This window comes from Cyphomyrmex costatus, unplaced genomic scaffold (genome assembly GCF_001594065.2).
Source record: "Cyphomyrmex costatus isolate MS0001 unplaced genomic scaffold, Ccosl1.0 scaffold10, whole genome shotgun sequence".
NCBI classification, from domain to species: domain Eukaryota; kingdom Metazoa; phylum Arthropoda; class Insecta; order Hymenoptera; family Formicidae; genus Cyphomyrmex; species Cyphomyrmex costatus.
This window is the reverse complement of record NW_017274954.1, coordinates 2,447,085-2,471,102: the sequence shown is the minus strand read 5'-3', so window position 1 is coordinate 2,471,102 and position 24,018 is coordinate 2,447,085. Positions and strand designations below refer to the sequence as shown.

The 24,018-nt window shown below is 33.1% G+C and overlaps 3 protein-coding genes across 4 annotated transcripts; 2 read left to right on the top strand and 1 right to left on the bottom strand.

The window, feature by feature from the left end:
- The first annotated feature begins 353 nt into the window (after positions 1-353).
- On the top strand, positions 354-3,303 carry Mlc-c (Myosin light chain cytoplasmic). Of its 2 annotated transcripts, XM_018552094.1 has the most exons (4): positions 354-790; positions 907-934; positions 2,091-2,396; positions 2,463-3,300. In XM_018552094.1, exons 1-4 carry the CDS (start codon positions 788-790, stop codon positions 2,567-2,569), a joined length of 444 nt encoding a protein of 147 aa, XP_018407596.1. In that variant the 5' UTR covers positions 354-787; the 3' UTR covers positions 2,570-3,300. The 2 variants fall into 2 exon arrangements, with proteins under 2 accessions (XP_018407596.1, XP_018407587.1); XM_018552085.1 differs by lacking the exons at positions 354-790; positions 907-934 and adding an exon at positions 1,413-1,495 and having other exon boundaries at positions 2,463-3,303.
- Positions 3,304-12,425: 9,122 nt separating this feature from the next.
- Oda (Ornithine decarboxylase antizyme) lies at positions 12,426-13,564 on the top strand (the record flags this gene model as incomplete). The annotated part of the gene is made up of 3 exons (XM_018551672.1): positions 12,426-12,557; positions 12,672-12,924; positions 13,024-13,564. Coding segments are annotated over 3 exons (501 nt in total), but the record flags the coding sequence as incomplete, so codon positions are not given.
- Positions 13,565-16,107: 2,543 nt separating this feature from the next.
- On the bottom strand, positions 16,108-23,071 carry row (relative of woc). The gene is made up of 20 exons (XM_018552106.1): positions 22,828-23,071; positions 22,143-22,297; positions 21,979-22,067; positions 21,845-21,908; positions 20,618-20,753; positions 20,243-20,313; positions 20,060-20,128; positions 19,909-19,972; positions 19,677-19,811; positions 19,426-19,596; positions 18,843-19,333; positions 18,316-18,766; positions 17,834-18,204; positions 17,535-17,763; positions 17,295-17,464; positions 17,021-17,213; positions 16,668-16,881; positions 16,417-16,607; positions 16,236-16,336; positions 16,108-16,171 (listed from the first exon to the last, which is right to left on the bottom strand). The coding sequence occupies exons 1-20, from the start codon at positions 22,889-22,891 to the stop codon at positions 16,139-16,141; spliced, it is 3,462 nt and encodes a 1,153-aa protein (XP_018407608.1). The 5' UTR covers positions 22,892-23,071; the 3' UTR covers positions 16,108-16,138.
- Between the last annotated feature and the right edge of the window lie 947 nt (positions 23,072-24,018).

Here is a 24,018-nt window from a genome sequence, read left to right as displayed (position 1 = left end):
ATAATAATTAATGAATTGATTAGTGGATACAATTATTGATCAAACTAATAAAAATTTTAAACATTATGCTTTTAATAATATGTACAATTTTAATATATTCATCTGATTATTTCTATAAATAATAAATTTATTATAAAGTCGTACATTTTATTAAAAGCTTAATATTGAAATTTTTTGTCATTTAATTTATCTAATAATTGGATCATATCCACTAATTGTCTACTGGTACATTTATCTTACTTAAAATGATTCGACTATAAATATCGATTTTTTATTTCTATTTTTTTTTATTAAAAAATAGTCCCAAAATTAAATTCTACTCGGTCGTAAAAGAAGAGACCAACGTGATTCACCGTTCCACTGGTTTTAACGTCATCGGGCCCCAACAATAGATGGCGCTATAATAAAAATTTCCAGTCGCCTGCGTAAAACAGAGATCGAGCGAAAATCGCCAACTTCAGCTTCGTTGAAGCGATGTCAGAGGCTCTGTAAAGTGTAACATTCACTGGCATTCCCATTTACGCGGTGATCGCAGCTTACATTTTTACGTACGAGATCCGCGAGATTCGGGTCAGCTTGGGGAGAAAAAACGGGCTCGCGATCGTGACTCACTTCCGCTGTCTACGTCACCGTTGGCGAAAATAAGGTTCGTTTGCCCGCTCGCTCGCTACGCGACAAAAACCTTGGTAGCATCATCGGGGTACCACCACCTGGACATCCGCGCGTGACACATTGTTGCTCATTCCTTGTCGCTGACGTGCCTGTTGCTGGGAAGGAGCATCCGACGATGGTGAGTAGCACGGGAGTGCGTTGCCGTCCGCGTGCGATGCAGAAATACGTCGACCGTCACGAGCTGACACGACGAGCATGCGTCTAAACGAGTCCGCTACGTGCGTATGTTCGCAGGCGTCTTACTCCGAGGATCAGCTGGCCGGTAAGTGGAGGGCGACTTGTGTAACGACAGCCGTGCAGAACGAGACCGAGAGAGAGATAGAGAGAGAGAGAGAGAGAGGCTCGCGATTGCGAACGAATGAGTGAATGAGGGAAGCGATACAGTCGATGGTCCACGCCGCGCCGCGCTCTTCTCCCCGGGGCTTTTAATTCAGGTCAAGAGTATCCTCGCCTTTTCAGACGCACCCTCGACGTGTGTGCGCGCGCGCGCGCGCTGTCGAGGACTGCCTTTTATGGTCCGATATTTGAAAGCAAGTCGCCGCTGTGCCATAGGCATTGTGAAGGACTTCATCACGCTCCTGGCCTCTTCGAGACTCGCTGATTATTCTTGTTTTATTCTCGCGAGTATATACGAGTCATATGCATTGTTGATACAAGACGCGCTTAAGGATTGACCGATGTAAGACGTTCTTGGTGTTTTAACATTATCACGTTTGTTATAGTAATTGCTAAGTGATAAGCCTTACTTTTCTCTGCAAAAGTTCCAAGATGTACGTTTATAGCTATCAGGAGCTGGCTAATAGAATGATGTCATCTATGGAGGGTAAACAATCCTTTTATTGGGTGGTACTCTTGCACAGTAGATAATTATTATAATTATAACTCTTGATACACACCATTGGATCATTCGTGATCCAATCGTGATCGAGCATTTTTTTTCTTTAAGATACTAGAAGAACCTGACTAAATAACAGTCTTCATCCTTTGCTTTTTTTAAATACACGATGTTACATATATTTTCGAAAGATATATATTAAGGTATATATAAGAATCACTTGATAATTTTTTTTTGTATATTTGTAAAAGTGATGAAAATTTATCCAAACCAAACTGGATAATTATCGCGTGTGTAAGAGTTAATATAATAGTGGTAAAAAGAAGTACACACAACACAAACAAAATTTATTTTTCTTTCAAATATTCTTACATTACTATATAATAAGTAAGCAAAATAAATTATATTTGTTTTCAGTGTACAGTTCAGACATTCTTCGAAAAAAAAGAACAGGCTTATCTTTATAAAACTTGTTTTATCATTTATATTATAATTCTTTCTTTCTCTGTTCCTAAAATTATTTTTATATATAAGGTACGAATCGAACGCTTGAAATTGATTAAAAGTAAGTGTATTGCTATAGAATTCCAGGAGGCGTTTCAGTTGTTTGACAGCCGTGGGGATGGAAAGATTCATGTGTCTCAAATCGGCGATGCGTTACGTGCTCTTGGTCAAAATCCTACCGAATCAGACGTGAAGAAGTTCACTCATCAGCATAAACCGGACGAGCGTATTAGTTTTGAAGTATTTTTACCGATCTACCAGGCAATCAGTAAGTCCCGTGCCTCCGATACGGCGGATGACTTTATTGAAGGCCTGCGTCACTTTGACAAGGATGGAAACGGTTTCATATCTTCTGCGGAGTTGCGACACCTCCTGACGACACTCGGTACGCATTAAACAAATTACTGACAAATACATAGTGTGCGCAGAATTTTTATCTGTACCGTTGCAGGTGAGAAACTCAGCGACGAGGAAGTGGAAACGTTACTGGCAGGTCACGAAGATTCACAGGGTAATATCAACTACGAAGATTTTGTCCGTCAAGTTATGTGCGGATAAGCTTAGCTACTTAAACGCACATAAGAGAGTATTATTATTATTATTATTATTATCGTTTATATATTTTGCCATTTATTCATCGAATCTGTTAAAGCGTTTTACTTTTCGAAATATCATATCATAGCATGTGTACCTATGACAATTTATCTCGAGGGAACCCTAATGTGAACATACTATTTTATTACGTACTATGAAAAAGGTTAGTCCCTTTTATATAAGAGTCTAAATTAATAGTTAAACAATGGTAGATAAAGAACAATCTAGCGCATTGTGCCTTGACGTATACTCCGATTTACGAGCATTTAGTGATATCGATAGTAAGACATACACCTATTGTACGATCTTCAGCGAGATATCTGAATTCCGCGGACATTCCAAATTTTTGTAAGATAGACTCCGAGAATTGAGAATGTCTGGCCGCTCGAGAGCGAAGGCCGAGCATTTGGTTTATGCTGCCGACACTTAATGGCCATGTACTTTTCTCCTTTTTTTTTTATCCTCATCGAATTCAATATATCTTCTATGTAGTTAAAAAAACGTATGTTCGAGAATCTTCCATCTACTGATAGATGTCCTAAACAAAAGTAGGCAGAGAATATCCACTTTATTTATTTATGCATATGAGCGTATTTATGTCTTCGAAATGCGCAAGAAAAGATTATTGTACATTGCAATGAATAAAAAAGAAATTGCTCTAAGAATTTGATGTAAAACTTTGTCGATGATGCCTCTTATAAATAAAACGGGAGCATATTTCTTGCAATGATCGTCGAATATAATCGTGTTATCAATTGGAAAATTCTAGAATTTCTTTCACAAAGAAGCCTTATATTTATTTTTACAAATGTATGTTAATTTGATCTTGATTTAACTTACTTTTTCTAGTTCTAGGAATTAAAAAAAGATAAAGAGTTAAAATGAATCTATAACATCCGTCTCAATCAATGTAGTTTAATTTTAATCTTGGTTTAATTAACTCTCCATCTTTTTTTAGTTCTAAGAATTAAAAAAAAAAGAAAAAGAAACGACCGTTAGAAATACACAATAATCTGTTGAGTAAGCACTCCGAAATAAATGTCTTGATTAGATAATCTTTTTATTTTTTTCTACTCGCACAAATATATTTTTCGAAGCTTTAAAAGTACAGTTAACTCTGAACTTTTAAAGTTTACTCTGCCTTCAAAACTTCGAAAAATATATTTGTGCAAATATAAAAAAATAAAAATATATTTATGATATATATTTGTACATTTTTTAATATATCCATATTGCTATTAGTTATATCAAATGTAAAATTGTATAATTTTTATATCAAAATCTTCGAAGCATATCATCAACTCTAGTAGAGAAATAAGCATTTATTGTCTAATCGAAGATTCGAATTTTTTCAAATTTTCGAAGTTTTCAAAAGTTATCAACCTTAATTTCTACCAATATAGAATTCTTATATACGATTTAATCATTCGTGTCCTACACATCTCTTTTTTTTTCGAAAAATAAGGAGTAAATAGATTTTAGAAAAAAATAAGTTTAAAACCAAGATTAAAATTAATCATTAGTAAAAACGAGTATTAATAATTCTTTTATATTAAAATAATGAAAATTAATCCAGAATACAAAAATGATTGTGTGCAGCGAAACACCGGATAATCACTGTGTGTACTGAGTCAGCTTTATAATCTTGGTTTAATTTATCCTTTTTTAATTCTTAGAACAAAAAGTAAGTAAAACCACAAGATTAGAATTAATCTATATGGGTGAAAAAGAGCATAAAGTCAGTATTTGATTCTTGAGCGTTTCAGCATTTGGAGATCCGCAAATGGCGCTTGAGTGCGCATGCGCGAGTTTGCCGCGCGTTGATTCGTGGATCGTTTGATCTGACGTCACGAGGTAGAACGTAGAACGCCAGCGGACGGCGCGGCGCTGTATATGTCGTGAAGTCGGCCGCGACTTTCAGCAGTGTCGCTTCGAACATTGGCGAGTGAAGGACGTATACCGAGAGTTGCCGCATCAGTTCTCATCGATCGCTACTTCAGCGAACATTTCGTGTTGGAGCGTATACTTAAAGCCGCCAAGATTTTACGAAGAAAGAAGTATGAGTATTAGACCCAGTCCGTCGTTAAGTAGTGGAAGTAGTAGAAAGCCGGTAATGCCGGATTTAATTGTCAGTTGGTGAGTAGCCCAAGCCGCGAGTACACGTAACTGCGCCATTTTTGCCCTCGCCTTCCTTGCGAGTCGCCATCTTGCATGGCGCGTCTTGATCTCGTGTTTTTATTTCTGTGTTTTTTTTTTATCAGCTCCTTTTCGTCATCCTCTCTTCTTCCTTTCTCCTTGTTTATAAACTGCTCTGTCTCGTATCATGCAGCCATCGTCATTATTGCATTCTCTTTGTCAGGCAGATCGAAATACGAGACGGTCTGCGAGTCATGTGAACATTCTTGACTACGATTGTCGTTATCGTAATCGCTGGAAAGAATGCGGTTGGAATGACAACTCGGCATCGTTATCCGAGCTGTCTTATTCATGCCTTGACAGGACGTTCCATTATTGAAAATCGGCCGCGCGGAATCCTCGCGAGTGTATCGATTCCGCGTCGTGGCCACGTAATGAACTCGTCTAAACATCTATTCCGCGTATTACAGATTACGGTATATCTACTAGTTCGCAGGTTCAGCGGCGGATTGCCTCATCAGCTGTTCCGTTAGACGATCGTTTTTAATGGCACGACGCGATGCCTCTCCGAGATGGAGCTTTCTCAAATCGACGCGACGCCGCGTTCTGTCTAAATAATATTTTGCAATCACGCTTACAAGGAGAATAATATTACGAATATCGATCGTTATGTAATGCCAAGAAAAAACGACTTGGCAGTTTGCGACAGTCAAAATATAAAACTCGGGGAAATAAGGATTCCCGAAACGGCGACCATTTTCATCTCAACTCCGTCACTCGCGACCTTCAACTCTTCGACCAGCCTCGTGTAATACCAGAACATTTGTAGAATCTTAAGCTCTGAGGGTCAATCGTGTAACTTTTTCTCTAGACTGGAAATAAAAAGTAAAATTTTTTTGTATGTATGTGTGTACACATGTATACAATACACATATAAAAATGTTTTACTTTTTGCGTTTCCGCTTTAGAGAAAAAAATAACTCGATCAATACTCTGGACGAGGTTTAACCCGCGAGACTATAGACAATGTTCATAGTCCGATCTTGTATTTAAAATCTTATCAGGATCTCAAGATTGCTTATTCGCTACAATGACCTTTATCATTTTTCAATTGATTGAAACAAAGGAACGGGAATATACAGAAAAAAGAAGAAATATTTGGACATGCTTTTACTCCTCTATAATCAGCTTATTACATGAAAATTGCATTTCAAAATTGATATATGAGAAGAATAATTTTTTCTTCTTCGAAGTATCTAAAAATTTAGGTATAGCTCTGAAATAATTATATCGAATTATTAAAATAATTATATAGAACACTGAAGTTGGTTGCTAGAATATCAAAAACTTTTTGCAGTATTGCTCATCAATTTTCTACATAATTATTACGATAGTCTAACAGAATTATTTTTAAATCTATTCAACAAAATTTTTAGATACTTCAGTAAATTCTTTCCGTGTACAAAATTTTAATGATTTAAAATATTAAAATTTATTTCTTATTTTCTTCTGTTCGTTTCTGAATTGCGTTGTTGTAGCAAATGAGCGATCAATGGCTGAGATTATTCATTTTTAAGATTATTGATAATTTTAATGATAAAATCGGGGTATGAACTGTCCTACGATCTCAGCACTCTCACGCGGAGCCGCCCTGTAATATTTTTGTTATTGATCCATGTCAGTATTTTAGAGGCATTACTTCGGAAGCGCTCTAGATATCTAATTTATAGAAAGAATATGATTTTAAAGATACTTATCTAAACGAAAACATGTGTGATATCGAGCACAATCGTTCGACACAGCCGCGTATAACTTTCCACAATTTAAACGATTTGGGATGGCTTAATTAATGGGCGGCGGCTTCCCCTAAAATGTAACATGAAAATGGACTCGCCGACCACGATCAATTAAAAATGAAGATCTTTTTCCATTTTGAGACAATGGAATTCCTCATTAATTTTATGGACCTTCAATTCCGTTATTGGACGACGTTCAATTAGCTTTGAAATTATGCAGCTGAATTCGAAATATACATCATTCTCAAGTATTAAAATTCATAAACAAAAAATATAGTTACGTTGTACCGTCACTTATCAGCTATCTAATCGATTATCTAATCATCTATTTAAAATTATTTTTCAATAATGAAACAGAAACAAATAAGAAGGAATAAATAAATATGTCGACATAAAAAACATTACGTATATATATTTGCAGCCTCATTATTTACGATTTTCGAAACAGAATTTTGTAAAATCATATTTGCATTTATATTTATTAATTCAAGTATACTTCGGTTAACGAATTATACACCATATAAAATAATTTGCTTATAAACAAGAAACATTTGTAGACCGTATTTATCACCATCTGCTCTTTGTTACTGTACATATTAGTTGTGTATGAGCTCTACCGTAATTAATAATGACGATTAAATATGATGTAACGATCTCTTTGAATGTCTTCTTGGATGTACGAGCGTTCACAGTTTGTTCGTGTTCCCAACTAGAGCGAATATTCCGTAAGTGAAACGGTTCAGACAGCGCAATACTCGAATATTATATAAAAAGTAGAAAGTATCTTAAAAATGTTGAAACAAAACGATAGGAACGATTATAAACACTTGAAAAAAAAATACCTCGAATTATTTGAGATAAGGAGAATCTATATCGTTCATAAGGAAAATAACGAGGGGGTCGATATCTCCATGATTCACTCTCTTTTACGATCATGTTCACTTTGCATGAAACGGCAGTGCGCCGTTAAAGCAGCGACATTGGCTTTGTGCTTTCTTTTACAACGGCAGGTGCCTCGTGCCTCGGCCAATCGATATGCGGCCAGCAATGTCGCTTTATCTCACGGTTACATCTTTTGCGACTCAAACGCGATTTCTGCTGAGTTGAGTGTTCGAATTTATTGACAATTATCAAATTATAATATATACAATAAATTTGAATCAAACGATAACGTTGAAATAAAGAGAGGAGCTTGAACGCGAATCATTTTGCACGATTATATTTCTCAAAGGTGGTAGTAACGTACGTGATTCTTATTGCGAAATCATACCCGTCATATCACGGTGATACGCGAACAATAGATAAAGTTCTCTCGTAGCTTTCTATATTTCGCTTACTTGAACGAATTATTATTATGTGTATCTTGAACGAAAAGAACACTGAAAAAAGAATCTGATTGCATTAATTGTAATTCTGGTTGAATATATGAATAAATTAGAATTTTCTGATTAAATCTGTTATAATTGTAATTGAGATATTCAAAATTCTGATTGATACGATCAGAACTTTTTACTTCATTTGTTTTAAACCAGAAATTTTTCAGTGAACGGCTTTGCTGAAATTTTGTATCTAAAAATTTAACTAAATATTGATCTAAAAATAACTTTGTTTGGTCATAAAAGTAATTATATAGAACGCTTAGACACAAAAACTAACAAAAGATACTGTAAAACGTTTTAACGTTTCAGCAAGCATTTAGATAAGTGTCTTATATAATTATTTCAAGCAAAATTATTTTCAAATATTGTATGTAGATTAATAGTTATATAATTCAGGAAAATCGTTTTCTCGCGCATTTATGATTCTTAAAAGGCTCTTCAACAATTTATGAAGAGTAAATTCATATAATAAAAATAAGATGAATAAAATAAATTTAATAAATCCACAGATATTTGATATATTCGCCATTCCTATTTATTTTTCTGCCCTTATGAAAAAATTATTAAACGTTATTAAAAATTTAGAAGTCTCATGATATTTTTCACATTTTACGTTTTATGCACAAATCTTTAATCGATCGCGCATACTCGAAGTATCGTCATCTATTTTTGACTGCATTATTATTGCTCTCAATTGCTTCTACATGATAAGAAAAATGTATTGATAATTGTAATACATTATTAGCTTCTGCATACATTATTGCATTAATCCCACAATTATCGCTTATATGTATCTTTTATATAATTCCAGTGAATTAGATTGTACTTTATACTTATTAGCAATTATTATATATTATAGACTGTAATTAAAGGACGAATCACACACATATTTCTCGTTTATGCAATGACATGTATGTCAGTACATTTTAGTTGTTCAGTAACAACAAACAATATGCTACATGAAACTTTAAAATATTTGTATTCAGATTCCTTTGTACTAAACAGCTAAATTTTGATTTATCATGTTAAAATAAATATAGTTATTTTTAATATTAACTTTAGTGACTAATTCTTGGATCTTAAGTCCATTTTTTCAAACTGATCATTTTGAAAGAATGTGCTAATAAGCACGAATGCAAACATTTTGATAACATTATAAGATTTCTCCTGCGACTCATCTTTAAAAGTCGTTGCACTAAACGGTTGATTGCAAGTGATAATATCATCGCATCGAGAACACTTTGTCGCCGTGGAAGAGTACAATTGGATGATATGTTGCAGGCACGTACGTCTCTAATTAAATTTGTCAATTGGTTCCGAGAAGCTAGAACGATTAATAAAACGCAAGCGGAGCTCGTGCAAGAACGTGCAAGGTCATCGTTGCGTGAAGAGTCGCGCAGCACGAAGGCAAATTATTCTGGAATTATTTTGGTTTTAGTTGTGCGTTTTTAAACTACAATAAGAAAACTTACGCGGGGCCTACAATAGAAGTCGTAGCGGTCGTAGAGTCTTAAAGTCGTAAAAAGTTGACTAATCACAATAGAATATAAGAAGAATAATCGACTATGATTGGTCAATTTTCTACGACTTTTTTTTTACGACTTGCAGGGTATCGATCATGAAACTTTTTCCCTAGGATGAAAAGTGAAAATTTTTACCATTGAAGTTAATGGAGAAATTTTTCACTTTTCACTTTTCATCCTAGGGAAAAAGTTTCATGATCGATACCCAGACCTCGCATTAGGCTTTAATTAGGTAATTGATCAATCATTCTCCTCATATTTGACTGTGATTGATCAGTTTCTTAAAGCTTAACGTCTGAAAATTTTATTGTAGACGCTGCTTTATGTATTGTGTGCCGTATCTTTTCTCTGAGCAGATATCGAAGAAATTGCCGCGTCTTTTATTATACATTCTGACATATCGCAGCGAATGATGAATATTATCATGCTATATTAAACATTCAAACGTAAATAGATGACCTATTATCACATTCTGTATCGATAACATTTGAACTTGGAAATCTCTTTTAATCTCATATCTCCGATTCTTCTCAAGACTTCCATATAATTGAGGACTCCATGAAATTTACTCTTTACATCATTTTTTTAAATTGGAATTCATACGGGATATCGTAGAAACACGCTCGATTTTTGTTATAATTTTACAAATTTTATACCGGAGATAAATATGTATATAGGGAAATCTCTTTTTATTAGTTTATTCAAATCTAAGTGCGACTAATACTGTCAAGAACATTATCAGTTATTATTTTGGATTTTTCACAATCTACTTAAAATTGTAATCTTGCATAATACCGCGATTGCAGTCATTTAAAATAGTACACGGAAAGAGCAGTTTTGCTGAAGAATCTAAAAATTTAGCCATACATATAAGATCTGAAAATAATTTTGTTGAACTATCGAAATATTTTTGTAAGAATTTCAAGCATGATGAACAATGCTACAAAAAGTTTCGACATTTTAGCAATCAGTTTAAACTCCCACATAAGAGAATGTTGAATGTTAATAGTACATTCAAATACTATTCTTGATAATTTATATTGGGAATCATTGTTACACAAAACACAAGATACGGCTATTGATCGCATAATATTCTTATGTTATTACTTGAGGTGATATGCTATAATATATGTAATGGGTGAATTATAGATCTTTATTAATATTATTACTTTTAAGTGGACTATTTGCCTCAATTACTGCAACTATACATACATACGCAGCAGCAAATTATTTATAAATTGCGCGTCATATTAATCTCATTTACAAAGTGCTGCAGGTACACATTTACTCTTTACGTAAGCCTGATATTTCCTAATGTCAAGGCGAACTACAAAACTGCATGTAGAACATTAATGCCACATGGATTATTCGGCCAAAACTGTTGTAGATGTAAGCGAACCGACCGATCACACATATTTCTCTCTCTCCGCAACGCGCAAAATACGCATTATTGTTTGGCGGCACGCCCATTTAAATGACGTCGCTAGTACGATACCCGGCTCGACCGGGTGGTATTCAGTAGAGACCTGAGCACAAAGATGAGCGTAACTGACAATTAGTCTGATTGAGTCGTGAAAAGTGAGTCGTAGATCAACACATGTTTGGTATAAACTGTGTACCGTATCATATGACATGCCAAATATTATATGTTGATTTATAACTATGCTCACGTTTCACGACTTAGCTAGTTACAGCCATCTTTGCGTTCAGGTCCTGACGCGTGTACCATCATATAAATCGCATACGTCGGCTGTCTAGTGTGGCAGTCGTGCATTTTCCCTTTAACTGTGGATTCCGTTTCGGTTTTTTCCACACGGCTTCGCCGCGGTAACGCGACTCGACGAGACGTCATATCACCATCCGGTGAAAACTCCCTACTGTTCGCTATATTCCGCTGAAATTTCCACTCAAATGCCAAGGTAGACATATCTTATCTGCTTTTTTTTTCCACACATTTTCATGATAGTCTGACAAAAACGGCGTATTATCAATGACATTCGCCGACAATGACAGCCATTGCAGTTCCGTATTTCGTTGTCAATAAACCTGTTATAATAAATATTCAATAAGATTAAATGCCTTGATTCGCGATATCTAGCCCCTGGCGATAAGCCGATTATCCTTGGCCTGGAGAAGAGTTATATGCATCCTGAAATTATATAAGCATTCTATATATCAAGAATTTCAAGATTCTTGGCAGTACTCACTGTGTTTATGTCCCGAATACGTCAGCTTCTCTTTAAAGAACAGCACCTTGTGACGTCGATCGGACGTTCATATATTCATCAAATAAAAAAAAACATTTGCGTATTGATATTTTAATGATTTGATAATCTTTTTCCTTTATCCTAATCCTCAATCATGTTTGCATATATCCTTGCATACAAATAATATAGTTATAAACAGGTTGCATTGTGATTTATTTAAAAATAAGTCAATTTCTTTAACCTTCGACTGTAGTCAGGTTATTTGAATCTGAAACAAAATTTGTAGATGATTGTACAATCTGTGTAGACGATTGGTACTATAAAGTTCTAAATTGTAATGTAAGTAAAAAAAATTAAAACCTCTATCAATCGTCATAAAGATTCATTTGCATTCTATTTTCAAAATTTAAACAAGATGCTTTAGAATTTAGATGTTATAACAAATAATAAATATATTAATGTATATATATATATATATATAGGCATTGAGAGCATCAATACAGTGTGGTAATTGGAACGCATTCACATAATATATTCTTGACACAATAGATTGTTATTTGTTGAATTTGAGCCCTATTAAATAATTTTTTTTTTTAAATATATAACTTTTTACTGCAGCTATCGTTGAGGGTTAAATGTTGAGATGTACTTGATAGTGTTATAAGATCTAGAATTTGATTTTCATAATTAAAATGTACATTGCAGTGAAATGTCTAGTAAATTCATAGACGAGAGTATCTTAGAGGAAGGCTCCAGGCTGCAAGAGCACTACCGTATAACATTGGGCGTGGGGCCTCTGTGGTGGTCCTGATGTGCCCCATGCCGCATCGTCTGTATCTACAGTCAACACAGAGAGCCGCGGTGTGGGGAACGAGCAGAGTCAGCTCTCTGTGAGCTCCCAAATTATAAAAGTACGTACTTTTCATATTTAAAGGTATCTTCAGAAATCGGTAATTTATTTACGACTATAAATGCAAATAACGTACATTGGTCGAGAGCTAACATTGTTTTGTTACGATATACAGGAGGATGTATTGTTGGAAGCCGTAGAAGGCACCGAAGAACCAGTGCGTATAACATTCGTTCTCCGCTTGACTAGAATTACATCTGTCGAGTGGGAGACCGTAGTATGGCACCGTTGTCTATATATTCGCGTACCCGTCTACTTTCTGCCTGAAGGATCAAAAGATGCCTTTCTTTCGCTCCTAGAATACGCTGAAGATCCACTACACTGCACCCATGTTATTGTTTGCCTCCGCAAAGATAGATCAGATAGAGGTATTTGTCGCTTGCTTTCCTTCGGCACAAACGTCGAAGACTTTTTTGTGTTAATAAGAAAGATTTACCGTCTGAAATCATTTTATTGTTATGATATAGGAATACTGGTTCGTACTTTCATGTTCTTGGGTTTCACGGTCTTACCGCCAACTCATGCCATGATACCACCAGGCAGTGACGCTGGCAGTCTCTACATGCTGTATACCATCGAGTAATCGGCAAGCAGTTATGCCTCTTAAATTTAACGCGCAGATATTGATTCGAGAGAAAAGATACTGAAGTTTCTCTGTTCTACAATTTTTTTATATTATTTGATTATCAACTCATTTTTCGTTTACTGTAACGACTTTCTCCTCGCTTTCTCATGAATTTAGATGTAATTATTTGTGTTTATTATATTCTATTACAGGTACACCATAAGTTTAAAGTAAAATTCTGAAAAGGATATTTGGAAAAAGGCACAATTTTACTTTTATATTTTAAATTTTATTATACATATGTAATTTGTGTTTTCTTATTAATTGCAAATTAGGAACCTTATTAATTTTGCAAATCATTTAAATCGAATGATTATGTCTAGTGCAGATAAACTTCGGCGTTAAATTCTTGAGGCTTGATGATAAAACAAAAATTATAGTCGCGAATACGTAGAACACATACATAAATGGCTTTCAATGGATATATCGATTCATTCTCTTGAACACAATATAACTCTTATAAGAGCATATAAGCTGCTGACAAAGCTTCCCACGTGAAAGAATTTGACGGAATCTGTAGTCGTACTAAACAACTAACACCACGGCGAGGAACTGTCAAATTTTAGAGAAAATTTATTATCGATATATCTCAATGTTAATTGTGGCAGATTGGGTATCACCGCGTTGTTCTTCGTAATATATATATATATAAGTACATTTGCTTATTTTTAAGTATTATCAATATGTATAATCTAGACTTTAATATCTGTTATGCGAGTACCAACAAATAAGTTTTAATTTATCATTTCATTCTATTATTTAAGAACGACATTATTTATGAATAATTGACTGATATTCTTTATAAAATGTGCAATTATTTTTCTGTAATATTTTCGTAAATAATTCATGCTTCTGATTATGAAATAAAAAGAAATCGCGCAAACATCCAGTAAAAATAAAATTTGGATGTTACAGTTGACTTTTCGAAAAATCTGAATCTTTTTGAAATTTTTATTTATGATAAAATGTGTTCGTACAAATTGAATACTAATTAACTTAAAACAGTGCTAACTATCGTGTGGATAGCACAATTTTGCAAATTTAAAACAATGAATTAAAAATGTGAACACTATGTTGCACTGATTGAACATAAGGAAAAACATTTCATAGGATAATTGTCCCAATTTTACTATCGCTTTAAACACAATGCTAATTGATATGCTTATTTTGAAGTTTTTAAGATATATAATAGACATCATTTCTTTATTATATTCAAGTGTCTTTGTTCAAATACAGCACGTTCAATGCACTGTCATATATACCTAATACTATCACTCTTGCACACTGTATCAAAATCATTTTGAAAATGATTATGAAATAATTAATTACGGGCCGATTGTTATTTAGTGATGTCTATTAGTAATATTTATTGTATCGTTTTACATTAAGAATACCTATCTACCTATCACTTCTTTAGTTAAAGACGTTAAAATTGGCAGTAATTAGCATTTGTACAATTAGAAGTTTTATAATTAGAGTAGTCATCTTTTTATCATTATTTTATTGAAATATTATTTAAACGTTATCATAAGATTGCTTTAATACATATAAAAAAAAGTGAAAATACTACGTGTGCTTGCACTCTTGGTCATGCAATTTTGCTTTCTGTATCTAATTAGAAGAACATGGAGTTTGCGTCTTTAGCGACTTTCCTAACTCTAATTATTTTGTAGATGTAAAACATCGAATATCTTATGCAATTGTGCTTATATCTGACAGTCGTAGTTTAATATTAACATTTTTAATGTATAACGATCTCATATTTCCATATTAACACAATATACGGAAAAAAAAGCGGCAGTAATTGGGACAGTTACCCTATTCTCAAAATATTCAAAATTGGAAGGTACTGAATTACTATTAAATCTTATTTATCATTATCTAAGCTCTATATGTTATTAATTTTTTATAATATATTCTTAGGTGATAGTATATCTAAGTAATAGTATGTTTGGTAATTCCCAATCAGTTAACATTGAAGAGATTTTGCTAATAAATGCGTTCTTTAGTGTTGACTTGATAACAGACAACATGAAAAATAAGTAAAAATACAAAAAAAATGAAAAATATTAGAAAAAGAACAAAAAAATGTTAATAGCTTGTTAGGAATATAGATAGAAATAAGTACAGAGTGACGGACTATTATATGTTACTTCACGCAAATAATTGTCGATTTATTTTAAGTTTTTAAATTCAACAATTCCGTGCATTTTATCAGTTAGTATTATGTATTCGTACTTCTGATCATACATACACATATGAACACACAGACACATACAAAAAGTGAATATGTATGCTACGTTTCTTATTCATTCATGAAAACATAATTGCTAAATAAACATATAATAAAACCTACTATATTGTTGCTTTATACTTACCAAATTTATTTTACAATTCTATTTACGTTTACGTCAGACTTATAAAATAAAATGCGGAATACGTAATTACTTTTATTCAGTACAAAGACTTTTGTGCACAAAGCGTATAATTATAATCAAAAACATTATTGAAAGATAAAATTGTAAATGTAAAGGGGCATTTGTTTTATATTTTTATGTGCAAAAAATATTACCGCAATATGGTGAAACTTAGCAAATTTTATTAATATTATAATGTACAAAAAACTTATCTGCAACTTATCCTGCTTAATGCAAATGAACGAAATCTATATTTTAATCTAATATTTTAAAACTAAAGTATGTTTACTATTATGCCATCATTTATATTTTTTATTAAATTAGAAATAAGAGAGGAAGAGAGAGAGAGAGAGAGAGAGAGAGAGAGAGATTTTGAATAAATCAAATTTTTGTTCAAAATTCCATCAAAGTAAAACTTCAAGAACAAATTTAATATTTTCATTGTATAAAAAAAATCATGTGTTATATCTCTCATGTTTTATATATATATATATATTGATTTTCATAAAAGCGCAATCGTGTTTCTTGTTTTTGTTGAACTTAACCGCGTGGATTGGATTTCTCATCAGCTTCCTATAATTAATTTGAAGGATTAGACATAAAAAAAATAAAAATTATACATAAAAATATATTGTACCTCAGTTTTCGGAACTAATCCTAAGCTATTGAGCATACCAGATGATGCGGATTTTTCAATGGGACGTGCTATCAATTTTTTACACTTTATTAAGTGTCTTGCTGTAACATGATATTAATTGAAATTAAACTCTATTAATAATACCGAATATATATTATATCTTTCTTCAAGATGATTATACCTAATTGGTTGCCATCAATCGATGTATACCCGCATAAGCATTGCAATTTCTTATCTAGCGGGATATTAACTAAAGGAGATGGCACGATCAGACTGGTTTTCGGTCTTTCATTATGAATTTGTTGTTGATGTTCTTGGAATGCGCGCCAACAACACGTAACATAACGACACTGTTGACATCGCTGCTCACCACTGTATATTATATAATTTACGTTATTAATCATAAGATTGTTGATTTTAGAATGTACTTACGGATAATGTTCATCTTCGTCAATATCTTCTTCACATTCTTGACAGGATAAATATTTGACGGAAGTATTTACTGTAATTGGTCCAGTGCTCCACTTGTGTATTTTTTCATATGGTGGTAATTCGGGTAGAGGACTATCTACAGTAAATCGTGTCATTTCCAGTACGTCTTTTGTGATCATTATACCGCTATTGCCGGCTGAATATGGCACTGCTTCTGTATATTCATTTTATGATTAAATGATAATTGTAATCTTTTCATATAAAATATCTCTAATTTGTTAGTAATGAAAAAAAAACTTTATACATGCAACGCAAATATTTAACCACACATTTAAGTATTTATATATATTTACTTGAATTAAAAACATAATCGTGTAATTCCCGCTGATGTAATGTTAAAGAACTCTTTTGGTTGAACCAGAGACAGCATCTTGAACATTTGTTGCCTTTTCCTTGATCCCTTCTTACGATGTGCCTTTGCATGTGCGTCAAATAAGCGTACACATTGGACGCGTTTGGATTGCCCTCATTTACAAAATTTATTACCTTTCATAATAGAAAAGTGTTGTATTAATCTATATTGACACAGCAATAGGAATATCTGTGTAAATATTTTTCTCTTCTTACTTTAAGACAATATGGGCATTGTAATCCTTCGCTCTTTTCATGAATCTTATAATAATGATCTATAACGTCCTTATGACTGGATGTACGATAGCCGCAACTTTCGCAATGATATGGCATCTCGGAAGGATAATGCATCAATGACAAATGATCAATTAACGATTTGCTTTTTCCTGAACGAGAACCATGTACAAATGTGATTACTCTGTATTATTACAAGTCGGTTTGAAAATATCAGCTTACCAAATTTCTCCTCGCAAATAGCACAAACTACCATGACGCTTTCAGAATGACCGAAATTGCTGTGTGTTTCTGACACATGAGTAATCAATTGATGCCGAGACGATAACGGAGTGCAACAATATCGGCATACCGATAATTCCGGTTGACCCGGCACTTGCGGTGGTACATGACTAACCATATGCTCCATCACTTCCGTATTAGATCTCATTATAGTCGTGCAGAGGAAACACTGTAAGTCCAAAAAATATATTTGTTAGATATAAACCTAATAGTATGACAGCAAAAAATTTTGAACAAACCTTGAAATGTAAGGAAACCCTTAATTCTTTTAAGATGTGATTCCTGTCACCCTCCATTGTAGCATAATATAATTCTTGAAGTTGAATTTGATCTTTCGGATCTTTTTCATTTTTAAGTTCTTTTTCTTTATTACTCTTAAGATCAATTATTACTCTTTTTGTTTCATATTCTGATGGAGTTATTATATTACTACCTCGTTTTCTACCCCGGCGCTGTGCTTTTGCTGTAATAGTTTCGGGAGGTTTCTGAGATATTACATCAGTTATTGAATCTTTTGATGTTGTAACTGGTGCATCAGTTGACTTGGAATAAGACCAATCTTGAAATGGATTAGCAGCTATATTCGTTAAACGATCTAGCAGAGACTCATCTGAAAAGGTATACAATCTTTTTATTCGATAATTTAATGTTGAATTCGCATATACAATCAGAAACTATTAAATTTCTATCCGTGATGTGATCAGTGGTATTTTTCACTCACTGGAATCGATTCTAGTTTGCTCCGCGACATGTCGTATAATATTATCAAACGCGCGTTCCGCTGTAGCGCCATATAGTTCCCTCCATATTAATTCATCTAAAAACTGTTGTATCATTTGCCTACTAAGCAAACTCAATGTGTTCTGAAACATTCTCGGCACAATTTTTCTAAGATATTCCATAATATGATAATTGCTCATGAGATTTCTGGAACTTTGTTCTGAAAATGAAGACTGAAAGACTTGATTATAGCCCATATCATTCAAGGTATTTTTATCGACAGTAAAATCCGTCATTATTTTGGAGTCCGTATGGACCCAGTCTTTTAATGGATGTAAAATATTGTTAAATCGTCTTCTAAACGATCTCTCCCCTTCCTGTACTGGTTCACAGGCGCGCAATCGTATGTCCAATGTAGAAGGATCGAGAATGCTGATAACTTCCACTTTCACCTAAATGTGAGAGCAAAATTCCGTCATTATTAAACATTTTTTTTTAGAGAAATAAGAAAATATCAAGATATTTCACCTGTCGTAAATGTCCATCTTGCGATGTCGTGCCTAAACTAATTACGCCGACTTGTATCACTGCATTTTTACCGCCCATCTTACGAGTTTTGTCCCATACTGCTGCTGTACAAATGCTACGTAGATTTGTATAAAAATTTTTTAGGTACATATTGGACACTTTAACCCAGGAGACTACATTTTGAACGTTAGTTTGACACGCCCAATGATAAATCAATTTTAATAAGACTGTAGGCGTATAATGGGCTCCTTGGAAAATAGAACCAGAAAAGACGGAAACGAATCTATCAGGACAACAACTAGATATCCATACATAACCACCGGAATAGGGAAATGTTCCCTGATCGCTGTACATTCCCAACTTGAGTTTAGGCTTCTGGTAATTCGAACTATGTTGCATACAGTATTGTTCCGATTTTACTAAGCCTTGCTGTATTAACCATTCAGCGAATTTTGTAGCAGAAAACATGAGCACATTTTTAACTTTAGCATCTAAAAAATTTCGGTTATTAACACGTATGTATATGTTTAACGCTACACACTTATTATATATTGATAAAAGAAAAAGTAAAAACAGGATATACCTAACGCCTGTCTTTCTTTTTGTGCACTTTGCGGTGTAATTTCTTTGTTACGTAAATTTGGTCTTGCTATTACGACTAAAGATGGGTAGGTTCGGCCGCCAGTTGTTTTGTTAAAAGTATATTCTCTGCCATCAGGTAGGTGCTTTTTGGAGTCATCAATTTGTTCGCTTGCTATAAAATGTAATGTGAATAAAAATTAATTATTTAATATATTGTTTTTAAAAATATTATAATGCTTCTTTGGTTTTAACCTGTATTTTTGTTGCCAATGGATATTCCACCTATACTAGTGTGTTCAGTGGGAGTGTTTTTGGTTGTTGATTGTACTGTTTGTTTAGTGACAGCCTTCACTCTGAGATTTGTCACATTTGGAGGAGTGGTAGTAACTAAGGGAGATTCATATTACTTCTATTAGTTATAAGATTATTCTCATTTTTCTTTCCCTTTATAAAATATATTAATTTATAAAAAAATATTCATTACCTTTATTTGATACAACTTGTTGTGATGCAGGCTTTGATTTCATGCGAGCAACTGTGGGTGCAGGCTATAAAAATAAATTTATTAATTATATTAACTAATTGTATTTAAAAAGTGTATTTAAAAATTCTGTATCTTCTTGTAAAATTCATACATCTTCTATAATATCAGGTTGTTGTACTTGAAGAACTTTTGTCCTACGTCCAGATCTGGTGTACTTATACTGAAAAAATAGTCCGTTTAAAATAAAAAAAATTAATGTAATAAAAAAAATAATGTGTAATAAATGTTAAGGATCTATTTTTAGCAAAGAAAATACAAATGAAATTGATAGTACATTCTCTTGTTGAGGCTGAGGAGCCACAGTCGAAGCTACAGATGTGGTTGTAGTAGTTGTTGTATCTGAAACTATATTTAATCCTTAATTGGTATTCGTTCCGAAATTTCTTTAATATTCGCGAGTCCAATGTTCCTAACAAAACTTCTAATATGTATCTTTGCTTAAAGTTAACATAAGTAAATGATTTTTTTTAAAAGTGAAATCTATGGAATAAGATTATGTAACTTAAAATTAAGGTTGTGTGAAAAAATTGTTATAAACATAGCTATCTGAATGTTTAGCTACATAATTGAAAATAAAATCCACTGGACCCGCAAATATCAATTAAAATTAAATTATCTTCAATAAACTGTAGAACAAGCAGCTTGTTACCTTGGGTTTGTGTAACAGTTCCTAAAATAACATGTCCCATACGTGGATCAACTACTAACTGAATATTTCCTTGAGGTCCACTAGAATTACTTGTAATATTCAATTTAATTGGTGTTGAATTCTTGTTTTGTTGAGTCTAGAAGTAGAAAAAAGAAAAATATTTCTAAATAAAAAAATATAGAGCGTCTGGTAATTATTGACATAACGCTTGTGGACAGATAAAACAGACTAAACTGAATAGAAAAGGCCTATATCATTTTATGATTTTTGCAATAACTAATAAGAAATTAATTTATAAAGATTTGATAATTATTATGATTTGATATATTATGTGCACAAATCAATGACAGACAGCCCAGTGTTTACAATTACTAAGCTAACAGTGTGGTAGTAGGAGTGCTTTATACAAAGCAACAGTTAAGCACAAGTGACACAGTCACTGTTTACAGAGCTGTATGCTTAATGATCTTAAACATTGTAGATGTGCTGGTTTCCAGATCTTTATAAATTTATTTTTTGTTAACCATGAATGAACATCGAAAAATTATAGAGGACTTTTCTATTTAGTTTAGTTCATTCTTTCTATCCATAAACATTAGGTGTACAAATTAATTCTCGGTCTTTTTTGACCAACTTTGACATTTATTTGACTGTCCAGTTGTTTTAGGCGATAGGCAACGTCTTGCTGGGTTACTCCAAGCGTATTTGCAAGTTCTAAATGCGTTTGGCAAAAATTCTCATTCAAAATTTCCTCCAACTCCACGTCTACCACTTTTTTTGGTTGACTAGGGTGTTCACGATTCTTAAGGTCGAAATTTCCCTCTCAAAACTGTTGGAACCACCTTTTACACTGTATGATACAGCATTCTTGCTCAAAGCCGAACAAATCATTTTTTTTGCTTCAGCCGCGTTTTTTTTTAAGTTGAAATGCGAAAAGAAGGCAGTGCATCAAATGTTGCTTTTCGAACGACATCGTGTTTACTGCTGATTTTTCAGGTTATGTTCACAGGAGGATCAAGTATTGAACCTCATTTTAAAGCTAAAAGATGGCATTTCAAAATAATTACAGAATGGGGGGAGGGGTTCAACTTAAACGGGTCTGAAGTCACTGAAAGGTAGAGGCCAAGAATTAATTTGTACACCTAATATATTAATAATTATCAAATGTCCTGTATATAAAAATTTATTTTTTCCATTATAGTAAAGTTTATACTAAAATATACTTACAACATTTAAAATCTGGGAAGTATTCTGAACTGCTGCTGAAGTCTGTGTTGGAGTTTGTGTAGGTCTGTAATTAATACATTATGTAGTAATTATATGTGACACTACTCTGCTTTGTTTTATAATTAGATATTTACACTGCATATTGATAACCACTGGTGTCTCCTATTTGGCATATCAATTTAGCTCCATGATCTTTAACTAATTCTTCTAACATATTTATAACCTGACAACAACATGGTCAATATATAATACATATTTATGTCATTAAGAAAAAAAAAAAATTAATAGATGAATTTACTTTATCATAATTCTCTTTCTGCTTTGTTTTTAATTGAAGCTGGGCTTCACTAAGGGGTTCTTCTGTACACTCCAAGTTCAAAATCATGTTGGGTGGACGAGCATTCAAGATAGAACGCGAGTACATCCGTGATCTTGGCATTTTATCAATTGATTCTTGTGTAAAAAAATCATAAACATTAGATGTATGATTATCAAACCCGAATTGTGCTCTGATCTACAATAGATAAGCTTTTATTTAGCCTTTTAATCTAAACTTAATTTGCTTTGAATTTTAAACTTTATAATTGGAATATAGTTACCCAAGCCAGCTTACTTAAAACTTACGAATTACAGCTTCAGCAATGGAAAGACTTCTTGTTTGAAAAAAAAAAAAAAATACATTATAATTTAATTTAAAGCAAAAAACTATAGGTTTATTACGCTGATTGCAGATCGATCCTTACATACCTTATTTAAACAATATAACAAAAAATAGAAAAGAATAGACAAAAACAAACTCTCTAAATGGAAGTTTAGATCTAAATCACTAATCGCAACAATTATCCGTAAAAATTTTACGAATACACCATAATATACAGATTGTACGTTTTTACTATCAATTAATCGATGCAATATCTTGATACGTTTGTTTCAAAAGAAACATTCAACGATCAACGACATTGACGTTAGAAAAGGATCCATACCGATACTCGATGGTCGTCTCCGCTTAGCTATCGTCGTACTATAGGTATATCGTATTTGTTGCATCCGATTGCAGACCCTGGACAGAAGCAACAATTCTTCGGGTCGCAAAACGAATTATCGAAGAAATGATAATTTTTTTATTCATCGACAGAAAGCCGCTGATTCACAACATAATGAAACATTAAACAATACGTAACCTAACAGTTATTAAACGTACCGGAAAATCTTGCAAAAGCTTGATAGTTGATGCTCGAAATGCGAACCTCTTGTTGAATGCGGCAACGATCCGCAACAATTTGCGCATTCAGATGCATCACGATTACATGATCGGTCGGTCACGTCGTGTACTACAGTTATCCGAGTTTATATTTCATTACATATGCCCATTTCCATCAATGCAGATTAACTTTAAGCTCGGTTCAATTTGTTTTTCATCTTTTTCTAATTCTAAAAATTAGAGAAAGATTAACACAGTAAGTTAAACCGAGATTAAAGTTAATCTGCATTGATGGAAACAAGCAATAAAGGGCGACGGTTACCATTGTTACCAACGCCGATTAACTTAATCGATGATTAGTCCATTGGAATTGACCAATCGCGTCTGTCGTCAAAACTAAATGATAAATGCGATTGGTCAATTCCAATGTACTAATCGTCGATTAAGTTAATCGGCGTTGGTAACAGTCGCCCACACATGTTTCGTCCATACAGGAAGTAAGATATATGTATGTATATACAATACAAGGGACGAGAAGACATTCTAGATAACATATTATATATACATATACATATATATGTATACATAGACAACTTGAAAAGCTTTTTAAGTCAGAAAAAAATAACATTTTTTCGGAAAAGTTTTATTTTATTTTTCAATATAATCTCCTTTTAATTCAATACACATCATGACATCATATGAAGCCGTCGATATCAGTTATATCTCTCTAACGCAATTAAGTATTTGCAAAATTGCTTCAAAAAATAAACTATGCCATCACGATATGAATGACTATAGACTGATCACTTCTCTCTCTTCTTTTTATCGATTGATAGAAAATGTGTTACATATACAATTATATAAGATTGTCTTTTTACTGCTAACTTAAATTTGACTTGCAACATTGAACAAAACGAAGAATGCAAAATTGGAAACACAATGACTTAATTATTTGTAATTTTTGTAGATGCTA